Source organism: Gnatocerus cornutus, chromosome 7 (assembly GCF_029298725.1).
Source record: "Gnatocerus cornutus isolate USDA-ARS CGAHR chromosome 7, icGnaCorn1.1, whole genome shotgun sequence".
Taxonomy (NCBI): Eukaryota; Metazoa; Arthropoda; class Insecta; order Coleoptera; family Tenebrionidae; genus Gnatocerus; species Gnatocerus cornutus.
Genome location: NC_142239.1, coordinates 15,017,174 through 15,043,719, shown reverse-complemented (window position 1 = coordinate 15,043,719; position 26,546 = coordinate 15,017,174). Strand labels below are relative to the sequence as shown.

General features: G+C 36.6%; 1 protein-coding gene across 3 annotated transcripts; it reads right to left on the bottom strand.

Annotated features, from left to right (window-relative positions):
• Positions 1 to 4,327: 4,327 nt before the first annotated feature.
• shep (RNA binding motif single stranded interacting protein alan shepard) lies at positions 4,328 to 25,948 on the bottom strand. 3 transcript variants are annotated; one of them, XM_088041942.1, is made up of 8 exons: positions 25,863 to 25,948; positions 14,792 to 15,082; positions 14,437 to 14,672; positions 12,933 to 12,991; positions 12,750 to 12,877; positions 10,410 to 10,841; positions 7,405 to 7,599; positions 4,328 to 7,331 (listed from the first exon to the last, which is right to left on the bottom strand). In XM_088041942.1, the coding sequence occupies exons 1-8, from the start codon at positions 25,920 to 25,922 to the stop codon at positions 7,155 to 7,157; spliced, it is 1,578 nt and encodes a 525-aa protein (XP_087898068.1). In that variant the 5' UTR covers positions 25,923 to 25,948; the 3' UTR covers positions 4,328 to 7,154. The 3 variants fall into 3 exon arrangements, with proteins under 3 accessions (XP_087898068.1, XP_087898070.1, XP_087898069.1); XM_088041944.1 differs by having other exon boundaries at positions 12,786 to 12,877; XM_088041943.1 differs by lacking the exon at positions 25,863 to 25,948 and adding an exon at positions 16,268 to 16,366.
• Positions 25,949 to 26,546: the final 598 nt, after the last annotated feature.

The following is a 26,546-nucleotide window of genomic DNA, read 5'->3' as shown; positions in this document are numbered from 1 at the left end:
AATATATTCCTCTTCAGCAAACTCCTATTCATTGATAACAGTGTGATACCAACCGTTAAACAATAAAACTAACTAGTTTTTTTTTTGGAGGCTTAGACCGCCAAACGCTGTTTTTTTGGCCTATTTACATATCACCAAAAATGTTAAAAAAGGTCGGCGGCTTAAAAGTAACTATTGTGCGCCTCCGTCATTTTTCATGAAATTTGTGATACTCATTTGCGGCAAGAAAATCTTTTTTAAATGTCTAGGCAGACAAACGTGACATTTAGAATAGTTCGTTTTATTTTGCTAGTTGATATCACTGCATAAATGTCAATTGTGTCAATTTGTGTACTGTTTTTGAGGCCAATAACTTTTAAAAACAATAAATATAAACTAATTAAGTAAGTAATAAGTTGACGTTTCAAATTCAGACGAAAAGTCAAAATAACTAACTATCAATTTATTGTTGGCGCCCAAAATTTTGTGTTTCACACGTCTGGAAAATTTTCCAGTCTAGTGAAACAAATAACATACTAATTTAAAATATCAGAGCTTATTAGAAAGCAAAGTTGGCACCAGCCCCTAGCAATTTTTATCGGTAACAGTTGGCAGCAAAAGCGTTTGACTTAAATTAACTTTGACATGCGTAGAAGCTAATAGTTCTATGCAAATTATGCCAAAACTTGTTAAATTCATATTAAAGTTTCTCTTTTTGAACAAACTTTTAATTATTTCTTAATTAATGTGATATGTTGATACACCCAACTTTGACAACGTGTTGCTACATTCACATTTCACCTAATTTTTTCCCTAAAAAAAGCCTAATTTACACCTGAAAATATACACAAAAAAACTGACTTACAGCAATAAAAAAAAATGGTAAAACTATTAAAAGACAACTTTGCAAAACCTCAAAAAGGAATTCCGTCTTCTTTCGTCTCAATTAAATTTTTAATCGGAAACAATTTTTTAACATTAGTTGATTAAATCTACAATATTTTGACCGTCACAAGTAAATTTAGATCAAATCTATAAAATTGATGTGAATACTTTTAATTCAGGACAGCTGGTCATTTGGGGTAACAATTAATTCAACAAAACGTTTTAATCGTAATTTTACCTGTCCAACAAACATGTACAAACAGCGAACATTTTGTGCGGTTCAAATAAAGTAATAAAGAAAATTCGAACAAAACCACCAATAAATCGATTAGTTTCCGTCCCAAAATCAATCGAATTGAACGTAAACACGATGTTTTAATTTGCATACGAATCCAAAGCTATTTATTGTTTGGCGACCTTGCTCATCACTCACAAAACCACTCGAGCTTCAATCAAAACCCACATTTGTCAAAATCCGACCTGAAATAATGCACTCATTTTTTCCCCGTCACAGTTTTAATTTAAATCCAGTGGCGTAACAGATGCAGGTGTTTAAAATACCGCTTTAGTTAGTGAAATTTTCAATAAGTTGTGATCGTTTTTCATTAATTTTTGTGTCTTCTCCGCCTCTGATAGCCACGATAGCGGTGTTGTCTCATAAATTCATCATCTTGCGACGTTTCCAACTTAGTGGGAACAGAACCAAGTCAAAGCTCTTTATAAAAAGTCCATACCTGGACCAAATTAGAATTTTTGACTAGGTGAGATATTAGGTCGATTTATTTTCTACGTGTTGTTGCGAAAGCTTATTTTCTCCCATTGTAGATGTTCAAAAGAGACGGCGTTTTTTTTACAGTGTAAACTGTTGCTCGCCCCGTGTTTTTAACGTTATTTATTACCTGTTTATACCAACGTGTTACAATTAATAAATGAGATGCTATTTGTTATAATGCTTTTCAAATTATTTAATGTACTAACCGGGGAAAAATTAATTTTAAGGATGTTATTAATAACGTGCCTAATAATTTTTCGGTTCACGCTTGTTGGGACTAACTGAATGAAAAAGTGTCGAAATTGGGGAATTGGTGGATGAAATTTCAAAAGGCCAACACACCAAAACTGACAAATACAAATTGAGGAGGTTAACAGTGAAAGTCGAAAATTTTCTGTTTTCAATTACTGTCCATTCTCTTCCGTTTTCGCTTTTTGGTGTTCGTTTTCTCAATCAAACATGATAAATCTTGTAAGAGCAGTGATAAATAAGCCCACCTTCAAACCTATTATTAAACGGCAATTTGTGTCTTGTATGATATAATTAGTTAACACGCTGTTCTAACGACATACATAAAATTCCTTGGCCATTGAAACGACAATCTCTAGCACCGTTTCACATTTTTCTAACTACCTGACCCTAAATTAATACGAAAACTGACAATAAAATCTTTTTAACGCACTTTTAATTCCTCTTTTGCGGCCAAATACTTGGAAGGATCTGCGATTACCCGAAATTTCCAGAATTTCGGCATGCAATGAAATTATTATTAATGTCTCGGAAATGTTTGAAAATTAATCACTAATTTGCATGCATTTTTCGTATTACTCGCAGAAACCGTAAAAGGAAATGTTACATGAATTCTAATAAAGATCAAAACTTTCCCTATCGATTGACATGGGAAGAGAAAAATATTTGTGCAACAATGAAGTTCAAACTTTAGAATTTCGGCCGTCGGCAACGTTTGATTGCTGAATTTTTTCAAAGTTCCTCGAATCACTGAAATAAAATTAAGATATAAAACATCACGACGTTAATCGTTTAAAATACGACGCGGTTTTGCATATTTTAAATTTTATGTGGAAGGATTTAAAACTAAAATCGATATTTATTGTATAAAAATGGAAATTTTTTTATTAGACGAAATTCATTTTTAGGAAACTTTAGATCAAAAGCTGTCTCGCAAACAAGCTGTTAAAAATAGCATATTGATTTTTATTTTGTCGGTTTGTAATAAAAAAGTAATGTTGGAGTTGCATCGCAATATAATTTTCTTTTTACTTTTATATTTTCTCGAGTTTAATGAAATGTAGGTAGCGAATTGAAGATTCTCAAAGTAAAATTTGCTGGAAAATAGAGCGCTGGCGATGATAAAAACAATGAGACACGATTTTATTGGGGTCTCTGAAACACGAGAAAAGTGGGAAATGGAAAATGTGTTCTTTTTTATTAAAGTAGAAATAAATTAGAGAAATGGAGTTTGTGATGAGTCTAAAAACCCTTGGAGCAATAGTTATGTAAATTGAAATCCTTTTTCCAGTTTCAGGACTTCAGATTCGTCATTATGGCTTTAGTAACGACCTCTAAGGAGAGTTTCACTATTTATAGTTCGTTGAAATCTTTCAGTTTACTGCTTCGTCGGTTTGTAGGTGCATGAACTTCTTACAAATAGATGGCAAAAATTATTTAGTGTTAAAAATATGCCAACATTTTTTTTTTCAAGCTATTTGTGCCAAAATATGTTGTGAATAAGGTTTGGCGTCGATTTAAAAAACTTGGAGCTCGAAAAAATACCAAAGTGGTTAGTTCATGGTTTGAGTCGATGTCCACAAAAATTAAAATCTTCTCAAAATGGATTTTTTTATTAATTTGGACGTCAGGAACATGAAAATATGGTCGGTTCTTCGTCATTCTTTATCGATGTTTAAATATTGGAATACAAAGTCGAATTTTTTCGCAAAAATTTAAAAACATGACTGTTATTTTTATCTCAAGAGAAAACATTTAATATTCTAAAGTTTATTGTATTTAATATTAAAATAGAGTCTGGGTTTAGGCAACCAATTATACACTTAATATTTAGCGAAAATCATAACAGAAAAATATTCTCTTTATTAATTTCGACCTCAGAAAAAACAATCTGAAATCTGATTTTAGATTCAAGCGGGTTGTTGTTTTATTTTAATATTTAGATGGTTTGTAGACGTATGACTTAGTTTGGTTTTATTCAAATTCCACTGAACTTGATAGCTTGACATTTCACTTGGACGCGGAAAATGCAAAATACAAAAGACAATCAAGAATTTCTATGAAAGTATCCCAGATAACGAGGAACTGAAACCAAAAATGAATTCAAAAACCAACTTTTTGCATCAATTCGGACCTTAGGTACAAGAATTTGTCCAAAGTTTTTCGATCCAAAGCTCCGTTGATTTTTATGACTTAAATTTTTTCGGCGAAAATACTTTCTTTATCAATTTCGACCACAGGAGAAAGAATCTGAAGTTTGATTTTAGATTCAGGCGTCTGTTGTTGTATTTTGATATTTTCTATTGTGTCGTCGACGTATGTCTAGCTTACTATTATTCGAATTCCACTAGACTTGATAACTCGTTTCACTTTTTTTTTAAAACTTAGCACTTTGGATAGATTTATTGATTAATTGTAAAATTGTAAAAGAATAAAATGATGCCTGGACAAATACAATTTATTACCAACACAAAGGAAATAGACTTACAATACAAAAGAATCAAAACAAACATACAGATTTAACTTAATCAACAATAAAAAACACTTACTTATGCTAACGTATTCAACCACGAGACATAGAATTAGTCTCTGCATCGGCTGAGGCCCGCAGCGATGCACCTTTATGACTAAACACCACCTGGAGTCCAGCCACTCCTCACCAACAAGTCAAAAGGACGTTGCTGCTAAACGTGGCCACCAATCCAGCATGAATTATATATACTATATTTATATAAACACTAACTAAAAACCGCTCTCGTGCCTCAGCCCAGGCCAACATTGTTACTTTTATCTCTTCACTTTCATCTTACGCCTAAACCTACGTTCTAACTAGTTTTATTTCTTTATCTTAACACTATCTAAGCTAATGCCTAAAACTAAACACTCTAAACTACTCTAGAAGCTATCTTAGCTTAAGTGCGGTCATCCGCGTACTTTATACAGTGGCCGGAACTTATTCCAGCCGAGACTTATAATAGGTAGTCGCTGACTTCATCGTTAATACGGTCTAAAAATAGTTAATGTACCACCCGTGAGTGGTATCGGTATACCAAAAATAAACTGAGCCTATCAGTTAACAATGTAAAAATTTCTCGTATTAGTGTAAGTGTTGTCAATACAATATTTGGTTTCAGCTATTCCTCAAATATACTTTACATAGGCATTCAGTACGAGATTTGGGAGGGAAGGGCGTCGCGACGGCCCCCTCGACTCCAACGAAAACAAACAATGTCTGAGAGAAAAAAAATATAGAAAGAAAGTGAACTCGCGAGGGCCGCCAGGTGTACAAAAGTCGATGGTGTCTACCTAGTCCAAATCAAATATTGTATGGTCATCAAGTCGCCGTGTTGTCATAAGCATTGTTCTCTTGTTTAACTCTGAACTTCTATATAAGGCATATTTAAGCATTACGGTGTGGATTTTTCTTTAACCCCGAAGGCCGAGCAGATAATCGAAAAATCCCCTATAAATTTGTTAGCTTAGCTATTACACACAAACGAATCTTGGATGGAGGGCCGTAAAGACACTCTGCAATAGCAGTGGTTACAATGTGTCTTCGCACTATACCCTGACCTCCAATCAAATCGAAATGAACAACGGAAACGAACATTACAACTGTCTACAACATAGAAACAACTAGAAGTTAAAAATTTGGTTGTCGGTTTTCATGAAAACACCGAGTTAAAAAAATATATTAAAATATTTCAGTATATCCCTGTCAATGGACAATCTGAAAAGGCACGATTTCAATAACGTGTAGTAAAATCCATTCATAACCTGGCCTTTTACGCACAAATCAAAAAGCGACAACAAAGATAAGACAACACTAAACGAAAAGGAGGGAAGGAGCTTGAAGACCAGGTAGCCTCGTCTCGATTTTCAAAAAGGCTTGTGTCACAATTGTAATTAAACCGAAAATGTCGACTTCATGACAAATACACTACGACCCAACCAATCCAATACGCGCTCAAAGGAAAATAAAATAAACATATAAGTTGACACAAAAAAAATCACAGCTGTCTCAGTCGTAGCATACCTATCATCAAAATAAATAAATTCAGTCCATTTATAAAAGAATCCCGAGCATATATACTTTTCATTTTAAATATATAAATATAAATAAATCTAAAAAATAAAAACAAAATTGCACTATATAAAAACTGTACAAAAGGGAAACTTTTCTAAATGAAACCGGTAATAAATAAATTTCTGTGTTCAGAGACTGGAATGTCAAACTGATGGTTATCCAAGTCGAAAATCATATATTACAAGGCGCCTTCCACTCAACAAAACTACCCCAAAACTTGCGAGAAATGTACCGACTGCGGTGTTAAACAAAACGGTGGTTTTGACAAGTGAAAAGCTTAATAAATTAAAGGCTATAACTGTATAATTAAACGAAAAATAAATAAAGACAATATTGGAAGTTCAGTTCATATTGTATAGATGGTAATTAGGAAGAATTATTTGATTTCAATGAGCAGTTTTTATCGCATCTGCGTTGCGCACACAACTACCTATGTAGATCTTCATCAAAAAATAAAATTGCTAATTTACCTAACCTATGCCATTTCGGCTTGGGAAGATCAAATACGGTTTCATCATTTCACTGCTGTATTTTTAAGCTATCTACCGTCAGACCTTTGTATCTTAAAAACGATGTTTCGTGTTCTTCACTTTCATTATCTACTTATCTAAAAATCTACACTTTTTTTTAATGTGTTGGTATGCTCGATCCATGTAAGAAAAAAATCCGCTCTCTTTCAACATATGTACACACATTTCTATACTAAGCGAAAACATTAACAGAAAATAATCCGTTTTCTTACACAGATGACCAGTTATTTCCATATTTTTAATACAATGTTTGAAACTAGGAACATACTGTATCAAAAATACCTACTTTACACATATTTTCAGTCATTTTTTAAAAATCTTGTAACAATGGCGTACTCGGATGAACTCAAGAAAAAGAACCGAACAGCAGCAAAACAAATTGTCAAACGATATAACTATAATATAAACACAGTCCACACAGTCAAATCTGCAGATCGTGCCCTCACTTAAACTTTATAAATAGCTATCCTACAAAAACGAAAAAAACTAACAGAACCACTTTCAGTGCTTCGACTACTCGGAAGAGTTTCCAAAAAAATTACAAACTAATCGCCCGGTACAATCCGCACAGTCAACTTTGCGACATCGTAAAATGTTAATTATTTTTTCCTTTTTTTATGTGAAAAAATTTCTCTCATTCTAAGTCTGAAACTTATTTAGGAGGTGCAGGCGGATACGCCTGATATGGATCCTCGGGACTAGCCGCGTTGGATGTGTGTTCCGAATCACCCATGGCGACGGTATGGATGACATGTGACGGATAATACGAGTACGGCTGTGAGATGTATGACCCAGTGCCTAACTGCATGGCCTGCATCTGAGCGGTCAGCTGCAAACAAACCATGTCCTTAAAGTCACTCAACTGTAAGTCTTCAGTTGAGTCCAACTCAACGATCTCTTACCTGAGGTATCATGTTCGTGTACTGAACGGCTGCCTCTGGAGATGGCAGCATCATGGGGATGCCTCTAGGACCTTGGCCGTCGCTCTTGTACGGCGCCATGTGCCCTGTCAAATTGTAGCTGTCGTCTACAGGGGGCATCGGCGCGGGCATTACGTATTGGGGGACCCACTGCGCGCTGGGCGCGTATCCAGCGTACTAAAAACAAAACATTATTATAAACAACCGATAATTGCCGCCAAGCAAATACACTTAATTAATGGAAGGCGCTTTAACTACCTTATCAGCTTTCATGTCATATTCTACCGGCTAATTACAGTGGTGTGTGATTAATCTTGTACACAATGCGATAAGAAGACTTGAGGCGTTCTTCAAGCTAATTGAATACGATTTTCAATCGATATCTCCACTTGTTGAAATTCGCATTTTTTCTCGAGTTTATCACGCATAAAAAATGAAGGGCGCCGGACTGATAATCCCGTCCACGGTCATTCAACCATTCTAATTTATCAATGAAAAAAAAAAGTCGATACTGTGGCTAGTTCTGTTATGTGAGGGACAAAAAACGTCTAAATTAGTATAATCTCGCTTGTTTCAGGTCAATAATGTAGAAGTCAGCACGATTTAACCTTTTTGTTTTGTTTTAAGTTCTTTCTAGTTTCACACCACAAAACCAGTATTTTAGAAAATTCCAACTAGTTGCTAATTGATATGTAAAGTGATACGATAATTTTCCATTGAAAAACTTGTTTACAACTACAATCTGTGGTAATTTATAACGCACCAAAGTACTAATTTTCTTATTTTCTATCTGCAAAAACGAGCGTTTCTTTAAAAACAGTCTCTAATTGGAGGCTTACATGGCACGATTAATTAATTTAATTTCGGGCTTTATCAATTAAGCAATTATCGATTTAGCAACAATTAATTAGAATTAATAATATAGTATTAAGTGTAATTTACTTTAAAACGTGGGAGCGTTAAAAAGTCCAAAGTTTATTTAACAAAAAACACGAATTTAAATCCGTCTTGTGTAAAACTGCCAAACAAAGCTGCGTTTTGAATTTTGAGCCTTCAAAAACCCCTGTTTAGAAAAATAATAGATATGTATTTATGGAATAAGTGAATAAAGACGAATTTTATCCACGAAAAAATAACACTGGTCTACAAAATTTATTTTTTTTTTGTGTCACAAAATCTCGCGTCTAATTTTGAGAGTACTATAAATTCTTAACAAAAATTTATTAAAAAAAAAATTGACACGTCACTTTTTCTGTGACAATCAAAACAATATTTTAACAACAAAGATACATTAGATCGTAATTTATACACACTTAAATACAATATTTGTAACTTTCGTTAGTACTTGGCTTCGGATAGGTTTTTCTTGAAGCCTTAGCAGTAATCAGTAGCCAGTAATCATTACTAACTTTATAATTTTGCGCTATGTGGTTACCAAAAATCGCCTTTAATTTTAAAGATAAAAATTTACAAATTTGCTTAGGGTTGATTAAGCACCACAACTCGACGCAAAAATTTATTTAGTTATTTATCACCGCTAGTCTAGCGTCGCGATGCCTAAGAAAGATTTTTGAATTTTTGAGGAAACACTCAATAATTCAGCATTTCTTGCTCATATTTTAAACACAATTCGCACAAAAATCTAAAATAACTTAAGTTTGACACATTTATATTGAAAAAAAAAAATTTCCATTTCTAAACCGTAGCGACGCCAAAATTATCGGTGATAAAAAATAAGTTTTTGCTACAGATTCTAGAGCTTTGTTAACCACAAGCGTACACAAATTTTTAAAAAGTTATCTTGATAAATAAAGGCGATTTTAAAAATGTCCATAAGTGTTGCCGGACCCTGTATATGTGATTGTCATAAAAAAAACTGAGGGTGACAGAAACAAAATATTGTTGTTTTTGAATTGAGGTGAGATAAATATATTTGAATCTCATTACAGAAATCGTGTAACAAAAGCTGGGTTGATCAGTGTAATTTAACGTGCGATGCAGAGATGATGTTTTTGAGTGAACAAGATTTGTTTATTCACGTGTTTCATACAATTTTTTTCCCAATTTCGTAGGATTAAAAAAATATTGCTTACGTCCTTTTTTCCTACACAAATTTTGATTTTTCTGGCAATAAATTCGATAATGCAACTGCAGTTTCGTTCAGAACATCTTGTGGGATTCTCTCTTTAGTTATTTATTATTGCGAAGACACTTTCAGATTCTAAACCGCCAAATTACATAATTTACGTGAAATGTCACGTATTTTACAAACAAGCCAATCGTAGCAACAAACATTTCAATGATAATGCAAATTGTATTTTTTTATTTAAATATTTATTCGCGTTGCGTTGTAAAGAATCATCCTTTTGATCAAAATATTGTTTTAATAATGAGATTTGTTCTATAAAATGAGCATTTTATTACTAGGAAATAGAAAAAATCATTCGACGTTCAATCTCAGGCGAATTGTCAATTGTCAAGAATACTTCTTTGGTAAAATAATGAGCGTAGAATTTAGAAACAAGAATTTTAGTTAAAATAAGGATGTCAAACTGTCGATTTAAGCGTGGAAACCAATCGAAATTGGTTAAATTTAATTACGTTGAATGAAGACTCATTGACAATTGACAAATGCAAGTTTAATTAATTGCATCAGCGCAAGGCTAAATTTAAACTAAATATAACGCAGAATATCGACCTAATATTATATTTAAACCTTTAGTTTGTCATTGCATTTTGATTTTGAATTGTAACACTGAACAACGCCATAAAATCTACTTTTACCCACAACTGTGGAGTGTGTAATGCGTGAATGTCTTGTAACCTGTTAACTGTCATTAACTCTCGCAAGTGGAAAGCCAGAAACAATAAAAATAACAGTTTTCACACGAAACAAGCATGAAATGTAATGTCCCAACTGGAAAACTGGGCCATAAAATTATTTCAAGTACCACTTGTGTGATGTCCAAATGGTGTAGTCAAATTACCTGTCCGTAAGGTGCCCTGAAGTTGGAAATAGCTGCAGGTATCATATGTTGCGCCGCGACTCCATTCTGCGCTAACGTGTTGGGATCGTACCCAGCGACCGCCATTCCTTCAGTCCCATCTCGCCACATTTTGGCATTCTCGTTGTTTTTATACATGTTTTTCTTTTTATTTCCGCCATCAGCGAATTTAACCAACAGGGGTTCTTTACTTCCGGGCAACGTGTTTCCATTGAACATCGTGATGATCTGTTCGCATTTATCTTTGTTTTCCATCCGCGCGAAACCGACGCCTTTCGAAATTCCCATTGAATCGCGAAGGATCCGTGTCGAGATCACCTGACCGTACTTCGACAGGAGATTGTCCAAATCTGATTCTTTGTAATGTTGGGGCAGGTTTGCTATGTACAAATTTGTGGGGTCCTGCTCTTGTTGCTGTCGACAAAAGATGGGGGCGATTAAAGGGGGGAAAGACAAAAAAGCGACACACAAATGCAGTGAATTAATTCTTATCATTAATTTACTGCAGTAGACGGTGCGTGTACGTGTCGTACAGGTCATTCCGTGTCTTTATTTATTGATAGGTTTGATAAGGAGTGACCTGTACTACTCGGGCTAGTTTCACTAAATTGTGAAATTTGCCCTCCGCCATCAAGATTTGTTAGTTGGGGAAATAAGTGCCACAATCCACAATTAGATGTCTCAACTGTACAATAATGCAAAAGGTTGTTGTTATATTACAACATGCAACCTCAAAGTTTTATATAACAAACGGAATCTGTTTCATGGATGATCCAAGCACAGCACGCCAACTATCGTTCCATGAAACAAACCTACGATTTCTAACAAAAATGCATATTTTACAGTGCCCACTTCACATACTGATCATGATACTTCAGGCATTATTCTATCAATTTATCAGGATTTAATCTCGAAGGGCAGGGCATCAAAGTAACCTAAATTTTCATGCATCTATGCATAGCACATGACAATTCTAAACTACAATAATAAATAAATACATAAATAAATAAAAAGAACTAAAATCAAGTCTAGTGGTTTCCATGGTGAGACATAACTGCCATTCCTCGACACTAGAATTGAGTTTTGTTATTGATTTTACTACTCTGTCACAGCCTCGGAATCAGTGGATGGACTGTGCAAAAAATTCCCGTTTTTCAGGGTGTTGAATTACACACGATTGCGGTAAAAAAAAAACAAACAGACGCAAAAACACTCGTTACTTTCAGTTAGGTAAGAATTGGCGATAAACATAAATGACAGCCATCTGAAATGTGACTTCGCGTGGTGGAGAATGCTTTTCCGATAAAAGAAATTCACTTAAAACTGAAGCTTTTGTCAGTTTGGAGAGTTCCCAAGTTAGTTGAAATTCTAAATCGTGTGTGTAATTGGTACTACTGTTTCCTTACTTATCATTTTTATTGCACTTAACGAACGTTAAATTTAAGCCTTTTTAATGTCTTTCAATTGTAATCATAAACAATAGTGATTATTTGCGCTATGGAGCAAACTGAAGCAGTTTTATGTTCACATGTTGTTAATGCACATTCCTAAAAGCGCATTGTTTTAAAATTTGATTCAATTCCTTTAATGATAACGTAAAACCATCGTGAAATTATAGAAACAATATAACTGACTTATCAAAGAGATTACAGTAATGTTGTTATTAGTACGAAGTTCGCTTTTGTGTAAAACGCCCAGTTCTGTATTTTTATTATCAAACGTAGTTCCGCCACGTCATCGTCACTGTTCCTAATTAGTAAAAATCGCACACTCTTGTTTATTGCACATCAGGGCCCCATGTTTGGTCTTCGAGTTAAATATGTTTGTAAATTGCCGACGTCATTCCCGTCGTATAAACTCGGTACAATGATCCAGAGTCATTAGAAAGTAATATTTCTGAAATAGCTCGCAAAGTCTACCAATATCAGGCTATCGAATAAAGTTTCCAAGTTCTTAGTCTCATAAAATCATGACGTCTGCTTGGCAATCTGAACTTCATTAGCACCATAATCAAGCAATAAAACTAATAGATGATGGTTTTGATTGTAATAATTTCAAATTGTGCAAGTCGCAAGTCTGGTTTCCTTGTTGCGCGTCATGAGATAAGCTCATCGTAAACATCAGATAACGAAAAAACAAGGTAAATAATACATCGATGGCCCATGATGGTTCGAATTCTTCAATAAGATTAGCATTCTCCAACCTCCAAGTCGCGTTTCGTGTTAAAATAGCAATGAAAAATCTGTGAAAAAAACCGCTCCGGTGTAAGCACCGTGACAGAGCTTGTAGGTAAAGCTAGGTATTACTTGCATGCAAACGTACAGTGGCTTGTCTACGCTGATGATACCATATACCCACTTTCGCCATTTGAGCCTGAATATTATTTGCGGTGAGCGCCTTCACAGCACCCTCTGCGGCCGACGGACTTTCAAAATCAACAAATCCATAACCTGGAGACAAGAGACAATTTCAATGAAGTTAGATAGGCGTCGGGGGAGCGCTCACCTTTACATTTGTTTGTTGTCTTGTCCAGAATGGCTTTGGTGGAGATGATGGTACCGAACCTTGAAAAGGGGACAGGTGAGAAAAGAGGAGAAGAGTGTCGAGGCATGGAAGTAGACAAAAATGATTTTCTAGCGCTAGGGAATCTCAAGACAGTTGGCAGCTCTGGCAAAATGACAAGGCTACCAACACGTTTTAAAATCCAAAGCTGCGGTTTAATTACTTCAAGAGCCAACAAATGCAAAAAAAATCAATAACTAAAAGCAAAAATTAATTACTTAAATGGAGCTATAAAAATAATTTTAAGATAACACTGTGTAACAAAATTTTACAAAAGTCATATTTATCTGATTTTTTTGTTAATATAGTTGCAATTTGGCTTTCTTTTAAAGAATATAAATTCATTTGTTTCTCGCTTTGGAAAATTAACAATTATATTTACAAAATAAAACAAAAATGTTAAAAAAAAAACAATAAACTATGAAAATAAAATGCGGTTTTACGTTAAAAATTCAAAATACAATTTTTGTACTTTTCCTTTTTGTTAGCAAATGGAAAATAACAGCAACCCAAAATAGCAGTTAGTGAAATGATCTTGAAGTTCTCTAGATACTAGGATTTGTAAAAGTTATTGACTTTAAAGACTAACAGATACCATGTCTTTATTTCCACAAAAAAAATTGAACCCTTGACATAGCCGATTTGGAGATTTTAATGCCGAAATAAACTTCCCAAAATTTCGGCACAAAAATTATTTTAAGTTATTTTAAGACTTATTTAATTGTTATATGTATAACACCCCCTTACGTAGATAAATAGTTCACAAATAATTCACATTGTCATCTTGCGGGCACTTTTTAATTCGCAGTGAGGAAAAGAGCGAAGACAGAAATTTTTGAAAATATTTTTTCCTCTTAATATAACATTTCGACAAAACCAATGACATGTCAAAAAGTACGTTAGTTTCTAACGATAAATATGAAAAAAATAACATAATTATTTTTGTTGTTACACAGTGTAATCAAATAAAATGAGAAGGAAACGTCATTTTTGTTATTTTACTTAATTAAATTGTTTTTTTAAATTGCTGAGGATTCTCGTTATAGAAACTCGACTGTATTTCGAAAAAAAAAAATTAAAAATAGTGACAGAACAATACATAAAAGGCGAGACAATGAAATTGAGCAAATTGCGTCATTAATAAAACGGGACATTTCAATAAACTGTCACCACAAATGATGTTTGTTTTTTTGAAATTAGAATAACATTAAAGAACGATAATCTTGATAAAAACCGAAAATAACATAAATATAACTCCGAAATGAATAATAACTAGAAAAAGTAAGTAATTTGTCACGAGAGCTAATGTCATGTAACACGCCCGAGTAAAATAGTTCATAATAAAGGAAAAGGAAACAATGCATTTGTTGGCTTAATCTAATTGGAGTAATTAGATATTGTTAGATTAGAAATTTTTGTCGACTTTAGGTGTTGGTATGGTACTCACTGCTGGCACATGTTGACGAGGTCCTTGTCCGTCGTGCCGGGATTCAGTCCTCTTATATACAGGTTAGTTTTGGACAGTTGCTCGGACCCGGAAGAGTTGTTTGGCGACGAATTCGTGTTATTCGGCATGTTGTTACTTAGTGAAGTGGACACAGTGCCGCTTTGACTCCCTGTATGACTGCTCGAGCTACTCGTGTTCGATGGCGACGTGGCCGTTGGCACTCTTTGATTCCCGTACTGCAAGCCCCACACGAATTAACCTCACTCGTAGAAAACCCAAACGGCAAGATAACATATCTTTTATCAGATAATTCTCACAATCGTGATCCCTCGCCCGGCGCATCCGCCAAACTCACCGAGTTCGAGGAGTTGTATGTTGTAGTGGTCGTCGAGTTAGTAGTGTACGAGGCCTGTTGCTGTTGTTGGACGACGGCCGCTGTCGCTGAGGCTGATGTCGCTGCCTGGGTGGCGGGATATCGCTGGTAGTAGGTGTTACCTGTTGGATGGCCGTGCTGGTGACCGCCGCCGACGCCGCCCCACTGGCGGTAGGCCCCCGTCGTCTGGTGCTGGGTGGCCATGGGCGCACCGCCGCCACCGCCCTTCACGCCGCCGAACGACGCTGTCCTCGATCCGCCGCCGTTACTATTCTAAAACAAAAACACTATTAATCATCGCCATAGTGCACGTGCATCAATACTTCGAACACGAATAAAGTCAACGGGGTCAGGTGGATCGGGAAAAGTTGGGCGGATTCGCTCCTTATTTGCTATTATTTTTAACCGACTTTGTTATATTTAGTCGATAACGTTTTCTCCAGATGCATTGCAACAAAGACGCATTCAAACAAAGAAAATCGCTCCGAAATGACTGGACTTTACCAGGTGTGCTTATCGCCAAGGAAAAATGACAATGTACTTATTAATCAGAACAGAACATTTTGTTGGTGATTGAGAAACTATTTTTATAGCTAAGAATTACTTATCAGCTTTTATCGCCGGGGTTTTACACAATTTCCACACAGGTTCTCCAACATTTTCTAAATTATTTTTCATGATAAATACACACTGCGTTTCTTATTAGTGAATCAGCGTCTTCACTTCAAACGGAGTTATTTCGGTACTTCCAAGAAAATGTACGAACAAAGATAAAACGCTAATATTCAAATGGCCATAAAAACGAAATTTGTATCACTGAAATAACTGAACAGGAAAAACAGTTACTTTAAGTTAAGAATTTCCATTCGTTTGTCCTGCAAATAACTATAAGTATTTCCCAACCGGTTGCATAAATAACTATTGTCTACGAATTCCGAAATTTGTTTATTTTGTCAAAAATATTCCACTTTGATCCTTCCCAGTTTCCGGTGTCATTTTTAGTCCACCAGTTTTATGTTGTTTTTAAGTCGCATAAATTCCAGGACAGGCTTTGAAATTTCAAATAAGTTGGTACCTCTGTCACGTCACTGACATTTTGATTTTTGTAAGCATTGTGATTGTTGACGCCTACTTTAAAACCGGATAATTTTAGAATGATTTAATATAAAACAGTTGTTATAACATGAAAACTAATAAATAATATAAACAATGATTGAAGGCTGACAAGTCTGTATTCGAGATTTATCCAATTACAATCACGTAAAAGCTAAAAAACAGTATCAAGTTCCCTTTTATGTAATGTTTATGTTATTCCAATGCTACCGCCACGAAAATTCAAAAATAAACCCGTAAAAGTAACCTTTCAACTCACACCTTATCACATGTGAGATAATTCTTCATAAACAAAACGCTTTATTTACCCATGACAAACACGCATCGCCTCAAAATCAAATTTACCTTCATAGAAAAAAAGTCAAACAGCGGCTCCATCACATCAAACAAACAGAACAAAAAAGGAATTCGTTTAAAACCAAGAAAAACTGCACTACTTCACGTCACTGATGTTCAAGGGAGTAAGAACTAAGACCTAATACTGCAATGACGTTACGAAAATAATCGCGTTCTGATAAGATTGTCGTTAGAGTAGGGGTAAGTCAGATGAATCACGACGAAGAAAACTTCCAGCTGATAATACGACCTTGAAGCGCATAACACGTTACGTCTTTTTTGCGAGCAAGGAGGACGCGGATCGGGGCGGATTGTTGGTTGGAATCTAGGTCTAGGTTGACGACGTTCTTGGTGATGGTACCGGCGGTCCACTTACTAAGCTCGAAAGGAAAAAAGAGATGGAGGAAGTTTGATTATCGATTAATGATAACGGAGAGATAAGATCTAAAATTGGCACAATTCGAAGAACGACTCAGTCATTGTTAGTTTGGAGAGACATTCTTTTTGCTGCACGGTTTCACTTCTCCCATAAATGGCGGCGTTGGCCGAAAATTCAATCCATAAGTAGACGTAGGAAGTCGTCGAACCGAATTTAAATACAATGTCGGCGTCAGAATTTCACGAAGCCAATGTTAAGATTAGGAGTCATCGACCCGACAGATAAAGAAGATTTCAGTTTTGGAGTTGGTAATTTTAGTCTTCCTGAAGAGGGTGGAGCACGAGGTGAAGTGCACCATGTTAATGTGTCAATGGTGAGGCCGTTCGTCACGTGATCGTAGAAAGCCTCTCTCCGCTGCGGCCCCGTTCACTTACATCCGGGAGCAGCAAACTCTTGCACGTCGTGTAATAGACCCCCTTTTAAGAAGGGGAGAACTACAAAAGGGCAGAAGCAGATGTCGATCGAAGGAAGCTCGCTAATGGAAATGGATGCTCTTTTTTAAGAGGAAGAACATCTAAAAAAGACTCTCGAGAGAGTTCTTGGTGCCACCTGGCTGGTCAATTATCATTCCATCCTGGAGAGAAAATTGTTAACCGCAATCAGCAGATCATCCTGAATCAATGCGATTTACGACCCATTGTTTGGGGTAAATTCTAACCAGTTTTTTTCCACTTCTTGCGCGTTCCTCCGTCCATTCCGTGAAGGAATGCACTTCAATGCCGCGGCCACGTCCGAAGAATCGCACGGCATATAAGCGAATCTAGGTTAGTGGAGGTCACTACTCCAAAGCGCCGTCACACGCCGACGAAGATCTACCACGAGGACGAAAAGCGGAATCTTATCGATCGGGTAATTCAAGACGATTTTTTTCTGCTCAAAATGAAGAAACCGCGGACGTGACTTTTGTCAAAGACGTCGGTTTCTAGTGTCCGAGGTAGCGGACAGCGCCTACTTCGGGTCCGTCGACCCTCTCAAGGTCACCGTTCGTCTGCTTCGCGATGCGAAACATTCAAATTAACGCCACTTCAGTTCCTCTTTCTATCTAATTCGATCTCGATCTACTTTCATTCCTGCAGATCTTGGACAATAAGAAGTGGCACGACTGTATGGATGGTTTACCACAAGGGTCCAGTCTTGGGCCACTGTTGTTCATTTAAATGTGAATGGAATTTGTAGTAACATCTTGTTGTATCCGGTTCCAATTTTTGCGTGGTGCGTCACTGCTTTCTTTAAGCACTTGTTTGATGCTTGGCCCAAAATGTTTATACTGCTTAATTCCCAGAGAATCTGTTACATAATCTACATATTGTTGGAAAACTAGATCAGAGACATTCATTCATCACGACTGGGAAAAAAGTGAGTTGTATCGACATGAGGAGCAATATTTACATAATGACATGCAATCTTGTAAAGAACTCAGCCAAACTCCATTATACTGGAAAGTATGAAGACTTTATCGAATCGTTGAAAAGTTGGCATTTAATTATCCTGCCGACAAGTAGGTATAACAGGATTACAAATTCCAAAGGAAATCGACGATTCAAAGATGTGGAAAGGTTCTAAATTCACAAATTTTGAAATCCCTGCAGAATGGGATTTTCAGTTGGCACTCGCAAGACGGTTACATCAGCACCTTTTAGCAACTTAGACCTTTCAGTATTCGTGTAATAACTGTGTTATTTGGCACAAGTCTCATTTCCAAATGCCAAAGCGACCTTGGCTAATTCTCCTATCAAAGTCAAAAATTTTGTCCCCTGCCCATCATTCTTTCTTCAAGTAGTTGACCAAATGGCTGATTGATATTCTAAATTCGTACGATGTTTACATTCCCAAGAAGATACTGTATGACCTTAACATCCTTATCAAAATTTGATATTCGTACGCATCATTTTACTTTATGATTTTAAGGTGGGTTCATGGACTCCTCCTCTTTCAAGGTCAGAGCAGCATTTACAAATTGCATAAGTGGGTTCGTGTTTACATTATCAATAAATCGCCGACAAGACGGTCGTCGGATTTTTGTGATCAACAGTAATTGACCCCATTAATGCTCAAAAATTGAGCTAGCGCCAGCGAAACCACAATGATTGATGCAGTAACGTTCCAAAAATACTTGTTGGGAGACAACGCGCAAAAAAATCAGTCCGTGTGAGTAGCAAAGATAGCCTAACCTAGCCCAACAAATCAACAAGTATCAAACCAAAACAGCGATTGGTTTGTTGAAAAACTTCCTTATCGTGTTTGCCGAAAGAGAGATGTTTGCACAATTGCGATAAAGATGTTTTGATCTGTAGATAGGTGGTTCGTAAAACCTGACGAAAAGACTGACCTGAGATCGCGCAACTTTGATTTCTTTTATGTCGGAGTAAATAAGTGGAAGTCATCGACCGAATTGTAAAAAAAGGAGATAAGTCTATAAATAACTTAGCACGACGTAGAGGACCTGCAGGTACAAAAAACAGCGAGTTTTTCTGTTTTCCCCTCACCTAATTCCCTGATGGTGCGTCACCGCAAAACTATCCAAAATCCAAGCACGGCACATATCACCCAAACCACGACTAACGCAACAGGCCCAGCTCGAAAACAAAACACTGCCACATAAACAAATGACACACATGCACGGATCACATGATTAAGTCGAAGGCTGGTGAGCCACTGAACGCCGTCGCTCGACTGGATTATCTATGTATCTTCTAAGCCAACCGCGATGCAGCGCAGGTTCATCCGCGGTCACAATCAAAGAGGACCTCTCGAAATTCTGCGACGAAGGTCTCTAAAATAGATCGTCGACGCGTCGAAGTCGAGGAGCGACACCTTCCACGTCTTCCGAAGAAACTAACCTTTCCGAACATGTGTGTCATTTACTGTAATTCGACATTCCAAACATTCTACTTGTCGGCGCGGCCGCGAGCGCTGTGCGAGATCGCCGGTGTGCCGCAAGGAACCGCCTAGGGATCATTGTTATTCCCGGATTTTTTCCTTCGGCTTGGTTTCATTCTCGTTCATAGCTACCACTTTGAAATTGACCGTCTATTCCTTTATGCACACGATCGACCTTCCACTCTATATGGTAAATGTAACCAAGGCCAACGGGATTACTCACTATCACCGCAACAATACGGCGAGTCCATCAATTTCGCGTGGAGGAATCTTCCAGTGAGGGTGTGCGGTGAGAGTGCGGAATGTTTCGCTAGAAAACGAAAATTGCCATTGCAAGATGGACGGTCAGCGCGTATCCGCAACGTTTGCATTTGCAAAACGACCCGTTCGACCCGGATGTGATTGTAGAAACTACGCTTGGAGGCATAAGAGTGCTTGATTATGATTGAAGATCGAAATCGTCCGGCGGAAATTTCGCCCACGACGGATGCACTTTTTCCAAGGACTAGGAAATGAACAATAAACTTTTTTCCACTGTACCAAAAGAAATTGACTTTTTGTGTTTCCCAAGACACAAACTTTATCAATGCAAATCCCAATTTGTACCCAGTGGCGTATCAAATAACTTCCCCTTCCCAAAACCCCTGTATTCACGCCAATGCTTCTTGATTGCACTCAGCCATCATTTTAAGTGAGAATAACTGAAAAATTAATTGTGCCAATAACCTTAAACCATACATTAAACAAGTTAATCTTTTTTAACGAGCGCGCTTACATTTTACCAAAACGAAAAACGGTTACAATTATTTGTTATCGCTGACGTCACACGAAATGTGGCGACTACGCCTCATAAATTTTACAATTTGAATTATCACCGAATTAATAATTTGTACAGGAAACAGGCGAGTGATAGGCATGGTCCAATGCAATAATTTTTATTTTTCAAGGAATAATTAGCAAATTTGTGGATGAAAATACAAACTATTAAAATGTTTGGTATTTGAACAATTACGCGTTCGCTATTGTATTTATTTACATATTCGCTTCTACAGCATGTGATTAGTTTATTGTTATTTAAGTGATATTTAACTTGACTTTAAACGACTGACGTTTTGACGTAAGCTGTTTGTAGAAGACGGTAAAGCCGTTTACACTTTTATACACTTTGGAGCAGACTTCTGACAAGATGAAAAAAAATCTCTGGAGGTGACACGTGAAAAGTTCTATTAATTTTTTCTTCATTTCCAATAGACTGCGAAAAATCGGAAAATTCTGTTTGTATATACATTTCATGGTCAATCAAATTCACAGTTGAGTAACATGAACACACCTCAATTCCTACAATGTGAATAAAATAAATATCGCTGACGTCAATCAGGTCGAAGCCCTCTCTCTATCTTTATTATCACAACTATTTGATATAAAGTCACGTGATTAAACTTGTTATCTTAATCACAGGCTTAGGTTCGGATCGCGCCGACAATTTTCAATCTATTAGCTGAAATTCCGAAAATACCAGAGACAAAATTTTTCGCTTTAGCCCCATTAGCTATAATTAAATGCGTTATCGCGTCCCTGTTTTCCCGATAATCACCTTTTATATGTGATCGTTATTATTCCAATTGAGATAATTACGAGTGTTAGGGAAACATCGAAACCAAATTAAGAGCACCACATCCAATGGACAATTTACGCGGTGATAATCCGATCAATAGAATTTTCTTTCGGCATTTAACCGTTAACACTTTTACAATTAAGGGGATATCAAACAAATTTCAGTATAGGGCAAATTCAATGTATTTTTCCAAACACGATTACTCGAAAACTATTTGGGTAAATTGCTTTCTGTTTTTTGCATATGAATCTGTTCAACGTGCACTATGTTGAATGCTATATATAATTTTTGTAAAATGATTCTTTAATGACTTTTTGATTAATTAAATACGTAAACTTGGCTGAAAGCAAAATAATTTTTAGCATTCCACATGCGTAGACTAATTTTACATAATGTCGACTAAACAGATTTTTTTTAAAGTTAATAGTTTTTGAGAAATCGTGTTTGGAAAATTTCATATTCGAAACATGTTATCCTTGTTTAGCAGTAACATCTCTTTTCTCTGTACCAGAGAGGTCTGGTAGGTAGAAATGCGGGTACCATAAATCAATTTTGTAGCCGAAGGGATAGTTTACAACTGAAGCTTTTCCATAAACACACAAAATCTTAAATTTGCCTGAAACAAGATTTTTCTCTTTTATTCAAACTGAACGTAGCTTTGAGGATAATCATTTCAAAATTTTGAACTTTATATCTGATGAATTAGGATTTTAAATTGTTTTAGAATAGTTTTAGGTGATAAATATTTGTCTTTATCTTTATTTTTTAAGGGTATTTCGAACAAATTTGAATATAAGGCAAATTCAATGTATTTTTCCAAACACGATTACTCGAAAACTAGTTGAGTAAATTGCTTTTTGTTTTTTGCATATGAATCTGTTCAACGTGCACTATGTTGAATGCTATATATAATTTTTGTAAAATGATTCTTTAATGACTTTTTGATTAATTAAATACGTAAACTTGGCTGAAAGCAAAATAATTTTTAGCATTCCACATGCGTAAACTTTTCAAAATTCACACATACGTATTTTGAGAACAACCAGACAGTAATATAACGTCTTGTTGCCAAAATTATGACTTTGGGGTGGTGAAAATACTGAAAAAATTTTCGTAATTTAAAGGTTTTAAAAGATAGATCAATCACTAAAGCAACAGAATATAATTATTATATATAATTTAATTATTTATAATTATGTTCACTATTTTTTGTTACATTCACAAAAATCTTGGACAAAATTCGAAGATCCCAGTGCATCCATTAATTAATTCCAATTTTTGCTATTACACAAATCCCACCTTTTCGGGAAAAATTTAATTTATTTATGAAGATAAACATTAAATAATAATAATGAGATATTGTAATTATTAAGTTTCACGGGTGTAATTTGTAAAATATCGGACTCTACTATCAAAGTATTTAAGATTTACTGGCCATGGGCAATAATAATTTGGCCATCAGTGCAGTCAAAACTATTAGCTATTGTCCTGACCACAAGATGATGGTAATAATAATCTAAACCACTCGGGCTGGGGTTTTAAGAAGTAGTTTTTATTTATGGTTTTATTACCGTGGTAAGCAGACTGACCATGGGTAACTCACTAAAAGAGTGCCGTCTACAAATAATGAGGGTTGAAGGGAGATGCTGCATTTAACGTTTGGATGTTTAAAATGTTTCATATAATTTTTCCTTTACGCAGAATTTTGAAACAGAATTTACCGTTACAGTTTGTTAGATATCCCCTTAACCTTTAAACATGACGATTCATGAATTTACAAACCGTGAAATTTCAACCTTTTTACTACAATTGCATCGACAAGATGGTGGTCTGTATTGACTGACGGACGGATCGGGACGCAAACAAAACCATAAAAATTAATAACCATAAACTAGTCTAGTCGAAAGCGCTCATTTTCAGTCATTTTCCGAAAAGCACACCTGTACGAATCGGGTATAGTTGAGGAGTTATTTTTCAAAACTCAATAAATCCAATTTTGACTGATAGTGGGTTTGATGTGAATTTGAGATTATTTTGGGTAAATCTAGCAATGTGTATATTTTATTCAGTGAGAAACCTCTTGCTAAAACATTGTGTTACCCTCTTATGCCAAAAGAGTTGAAGTAAATTGAACAAATTATCGTTTTTCTTAAACCCTTGTAATAATGTATGAAATGGATTTATTGAGTTTTAAAAAATAACTCCTCAGTTGTACGTTTGGCATTCCATTCGGCTTACGAATATTGTGCATTAATCACAAGGGTAATGGCCGCGGAAAATACACAATCAATACGGGAAAACTTGGATTTCAATCACATTTTTTTCATTACGACTCTGCTCCAATTATCCAGCACGTGTCGTTTAATAACACCCACAATCTCGCCATTGTATGGTTTGTCCCAGGATAATAGCATCATAAAGTTTTACTAGGTACAAAAATATCTTCTTCGGCCTACTTGTCCCGGATTTCAAGGTTTTTCAATATTTTCAATATTTTTCTTTTCGTAGAATTTTCTCAAAATCAGTTAATTAACTCGTCGGCGTCATTTCCTGTGCTTGGAGATGAGCTGCGATCTTTAATTTATCTATCCAGAGAATTTAAATTAATGCCGAACCATAAAGCACAATTTATTGCTCATCGTAAATCGAAACAACAAGCTGATTTTAGTCGATGCCCTGCTAATGGCTGTCGGGCATCTGCTTTATACGCACTCAAAAAGAGGAAAAGTCGACAGACTACAAAAAAACTCTTATTTCAGCGAGTCCGTGGTTATCATTATCACTTATTAAAGCGAGTTCCACGTATTCAACCCACATCTGCGTGAAATCGTGGTCAACAATAAAATCAACTCGTTAATTTTTTTCCTTGAAGAGCCCTTACGTACGAATAAAACACGTCCAAGGCCGAATTGATTTACCCAATTACCAGGGCATGGCATCGAAGGAGTCATTGATTTTTCGGTTATTGGATTATCGACGTCACAGCATGTGTTGGAGCACATAGCAACTCGTCGAAATAATCAGAAGAACAACGAAATCCGGAACGCAAGAAACCAAAAAAACTTTACCCAAAATTCCTGCAAGAAGTTGCGTGTATGTGGAAACTCGTTAATTAAAAATTCATTACCCGCGGTGCTCATGACTAATTAGTCACTTTCGCGTTTTATTATCGAACATGTCCAGGATGTTAGAAAAAAAAACTCCGGTTCCGGAACTTGGAAACGTAAATTTCTCCGTTGATCTGATTAACGAAAAGTTCCACATTTGAAGGATGGCCAGATGGTTGAGCAGGAAATTCGACAAAAATTCAGGTGAAGTTGGAATGTGACGCGTTTGCTTGAATTATTCAAATCGGGCGGACTTTTAGGTTTGCTGCAGAACACACGGAAATGTCAAATTACGACAGAAACTGCACATTCCTTCGTTAAAGTCTCTGAATGCCGGCAAATGAAAACATTCCATTGTAAAAGTGTAGATAATTCGATTTTATACGAATCGACAAAGCCGGCGAAGTAACTGTAATTCATTGCTCCACATTTGCAAATCAATGAGCGAAGAATGTTTAATAGGAAACTGGAAAAACATTCCGAATTTCTGCGGCTTTCAAGTTTTCAACCAGTTTGAATAAAATAAATTAAGACGTCTGTCTGAAATTGCAGAACCTGGCACCTTTAAAAGTTAAAAATTTACACGCGGCTGTCAAAACCGACACAATGCACCGGTGCTACGACCAACGTTCTCTATTCCCAGACCAATTAAGTCGTTAAATTCATTTGGTTGTCTCGTGCAAAACACCATAAATTATGAATCACTGCACAAAGTTGGACTTTGAGTGTTTGGGTATTTTTTATGTGAGGTCCTGTCCATTTAAAAGCGCACAACTTTACGATCGGTGGAGGAGATGGATGTAAAATTTTCATGGCGGAGGAAATAAATCAGAATCGATATATGCAAATTTTCGAAAAATAAAAATGGATGTTTGGTCGTTATTATGTTTCATGGTTCGAGGTAATGATGATCAATATCAGTGATGATATTCTGGTACTTAATAATTGAATTAACTTCACATGACATCACTGACTGAAATGTCCTCACGATTCGCTTATAAAACCAATTTTTTCTCAAGCTCTCCGGATCCCATTCATTGCGACTTTCATCCCTTCTAACGTCACTTTACGCCTTCTAAACCTTTCCATCGCGTTAGCATTCAAGTCGCGATCCTGCAAGGACCACCAACTATCGATTCGCATATAAAACAGTGTCATTTCTTGTCAAAAGTCAAAATACCTGTCATCTCCGTCTGTTGATTGTCGCTGCCTACCATACAAATAACGTTAACAATGAAAAGCCGGCTTCGGTCGCCGCCGCCGCCGCTCACGTTACGCGACAGATGAATAGGAACTGACTACGTCACGACTTCCGGCTTACGAGGGCGGTTATGTCTGCCCTCTTCGATTTCCGATATAGTACACCCACATCGTAGCAAGCCATATGTCGAATTTTCGCACGGCGGAAAAAAACAGCTGAGCGTCGTCATGGGTCTCCCTTTAAATTTTAAACCCATCGAAGGGTCATTACGCAACCACACGCTTAAAGCACGGAGTATGAAAATGGGCGGGGTCATGAAACGTGCACCTTTCAGATCGCATCGTCCAAAACAAAACACATACCGTGACTTTATAGTTGATCTTCCTATTTGGCGTAGCGGAACTGTCCATACGAACGGCCATAGTAAAATTATCACAGATTAGTTGAATCGCTTAGGGGTGTGTCTTTTATTCGTTGGGAGCAGTGTCATGGCACACTATGTGGTGACGACGGTCATCTTATCGCCGAGCGTCGGAACGGGGGGGGATCTCGATATTTTTTTTTTCACTCGATTAGATTCTAGCTTTTTTGGGAAGACCGGATGGCCCGACCGCCACCAGTCGTTGTAGTAACTACTTCACCACCACCGCACCACCGCCGCGTTGATCGTGTGTAACGTCGCCGCCGCCACTCCCCTCGCTGGCGCTGCAGCGCTACGCGGACACCATCTTGCTTGACGTTTCGTTTCGCCGAAACTCCGCGAGAGCGCCGCGGTACTCGCCGTACGTTGGCGCCGCCGAGTGAACCACGACGGCGCACGAACGCCACCCGATAGGGGTGACTCCACCAAAACCAAGCCGAGGCGGCGGCGAAAAAACGCACGTCTCTGATCAAATCGGCCGTCTTCCCGCAAACCCTCTGACAGCACCAAAACCTATACTGCCGACATATCTTCATTCTGAGAGGAGAAAATTAGACAAAACCTGCCTGAGGACTTTTCTGTTTAAACAATCCGACAAAATTACATACAGCACATCCTGGTCCCA

Excerpts from the sequence above, each read along its gene's own strand:
- shep (XM_088041942.1), bottom strand. The coding sequence starts at position 25,922 with ATGGCCGTTCGTATGGACAGTTCCGCTACGCCAAATAGGAAGATCAAC. Across the intron at positions 15,083-25,862 it reads AGATCAACTATAAAGTCACG|AATAGTAACGGCGGCGGATC; the intron begins GTATGTGTTTTG and ends TTTTTGTTTTAG. Across the intron at positions 12,992-14,436 it reads CTCGTCAACATGTGCCAGCA|GTTCGGTACCATCATCTCCA; the intron begins GTGAGTACCATA and ends CCCCTTTTCAAG.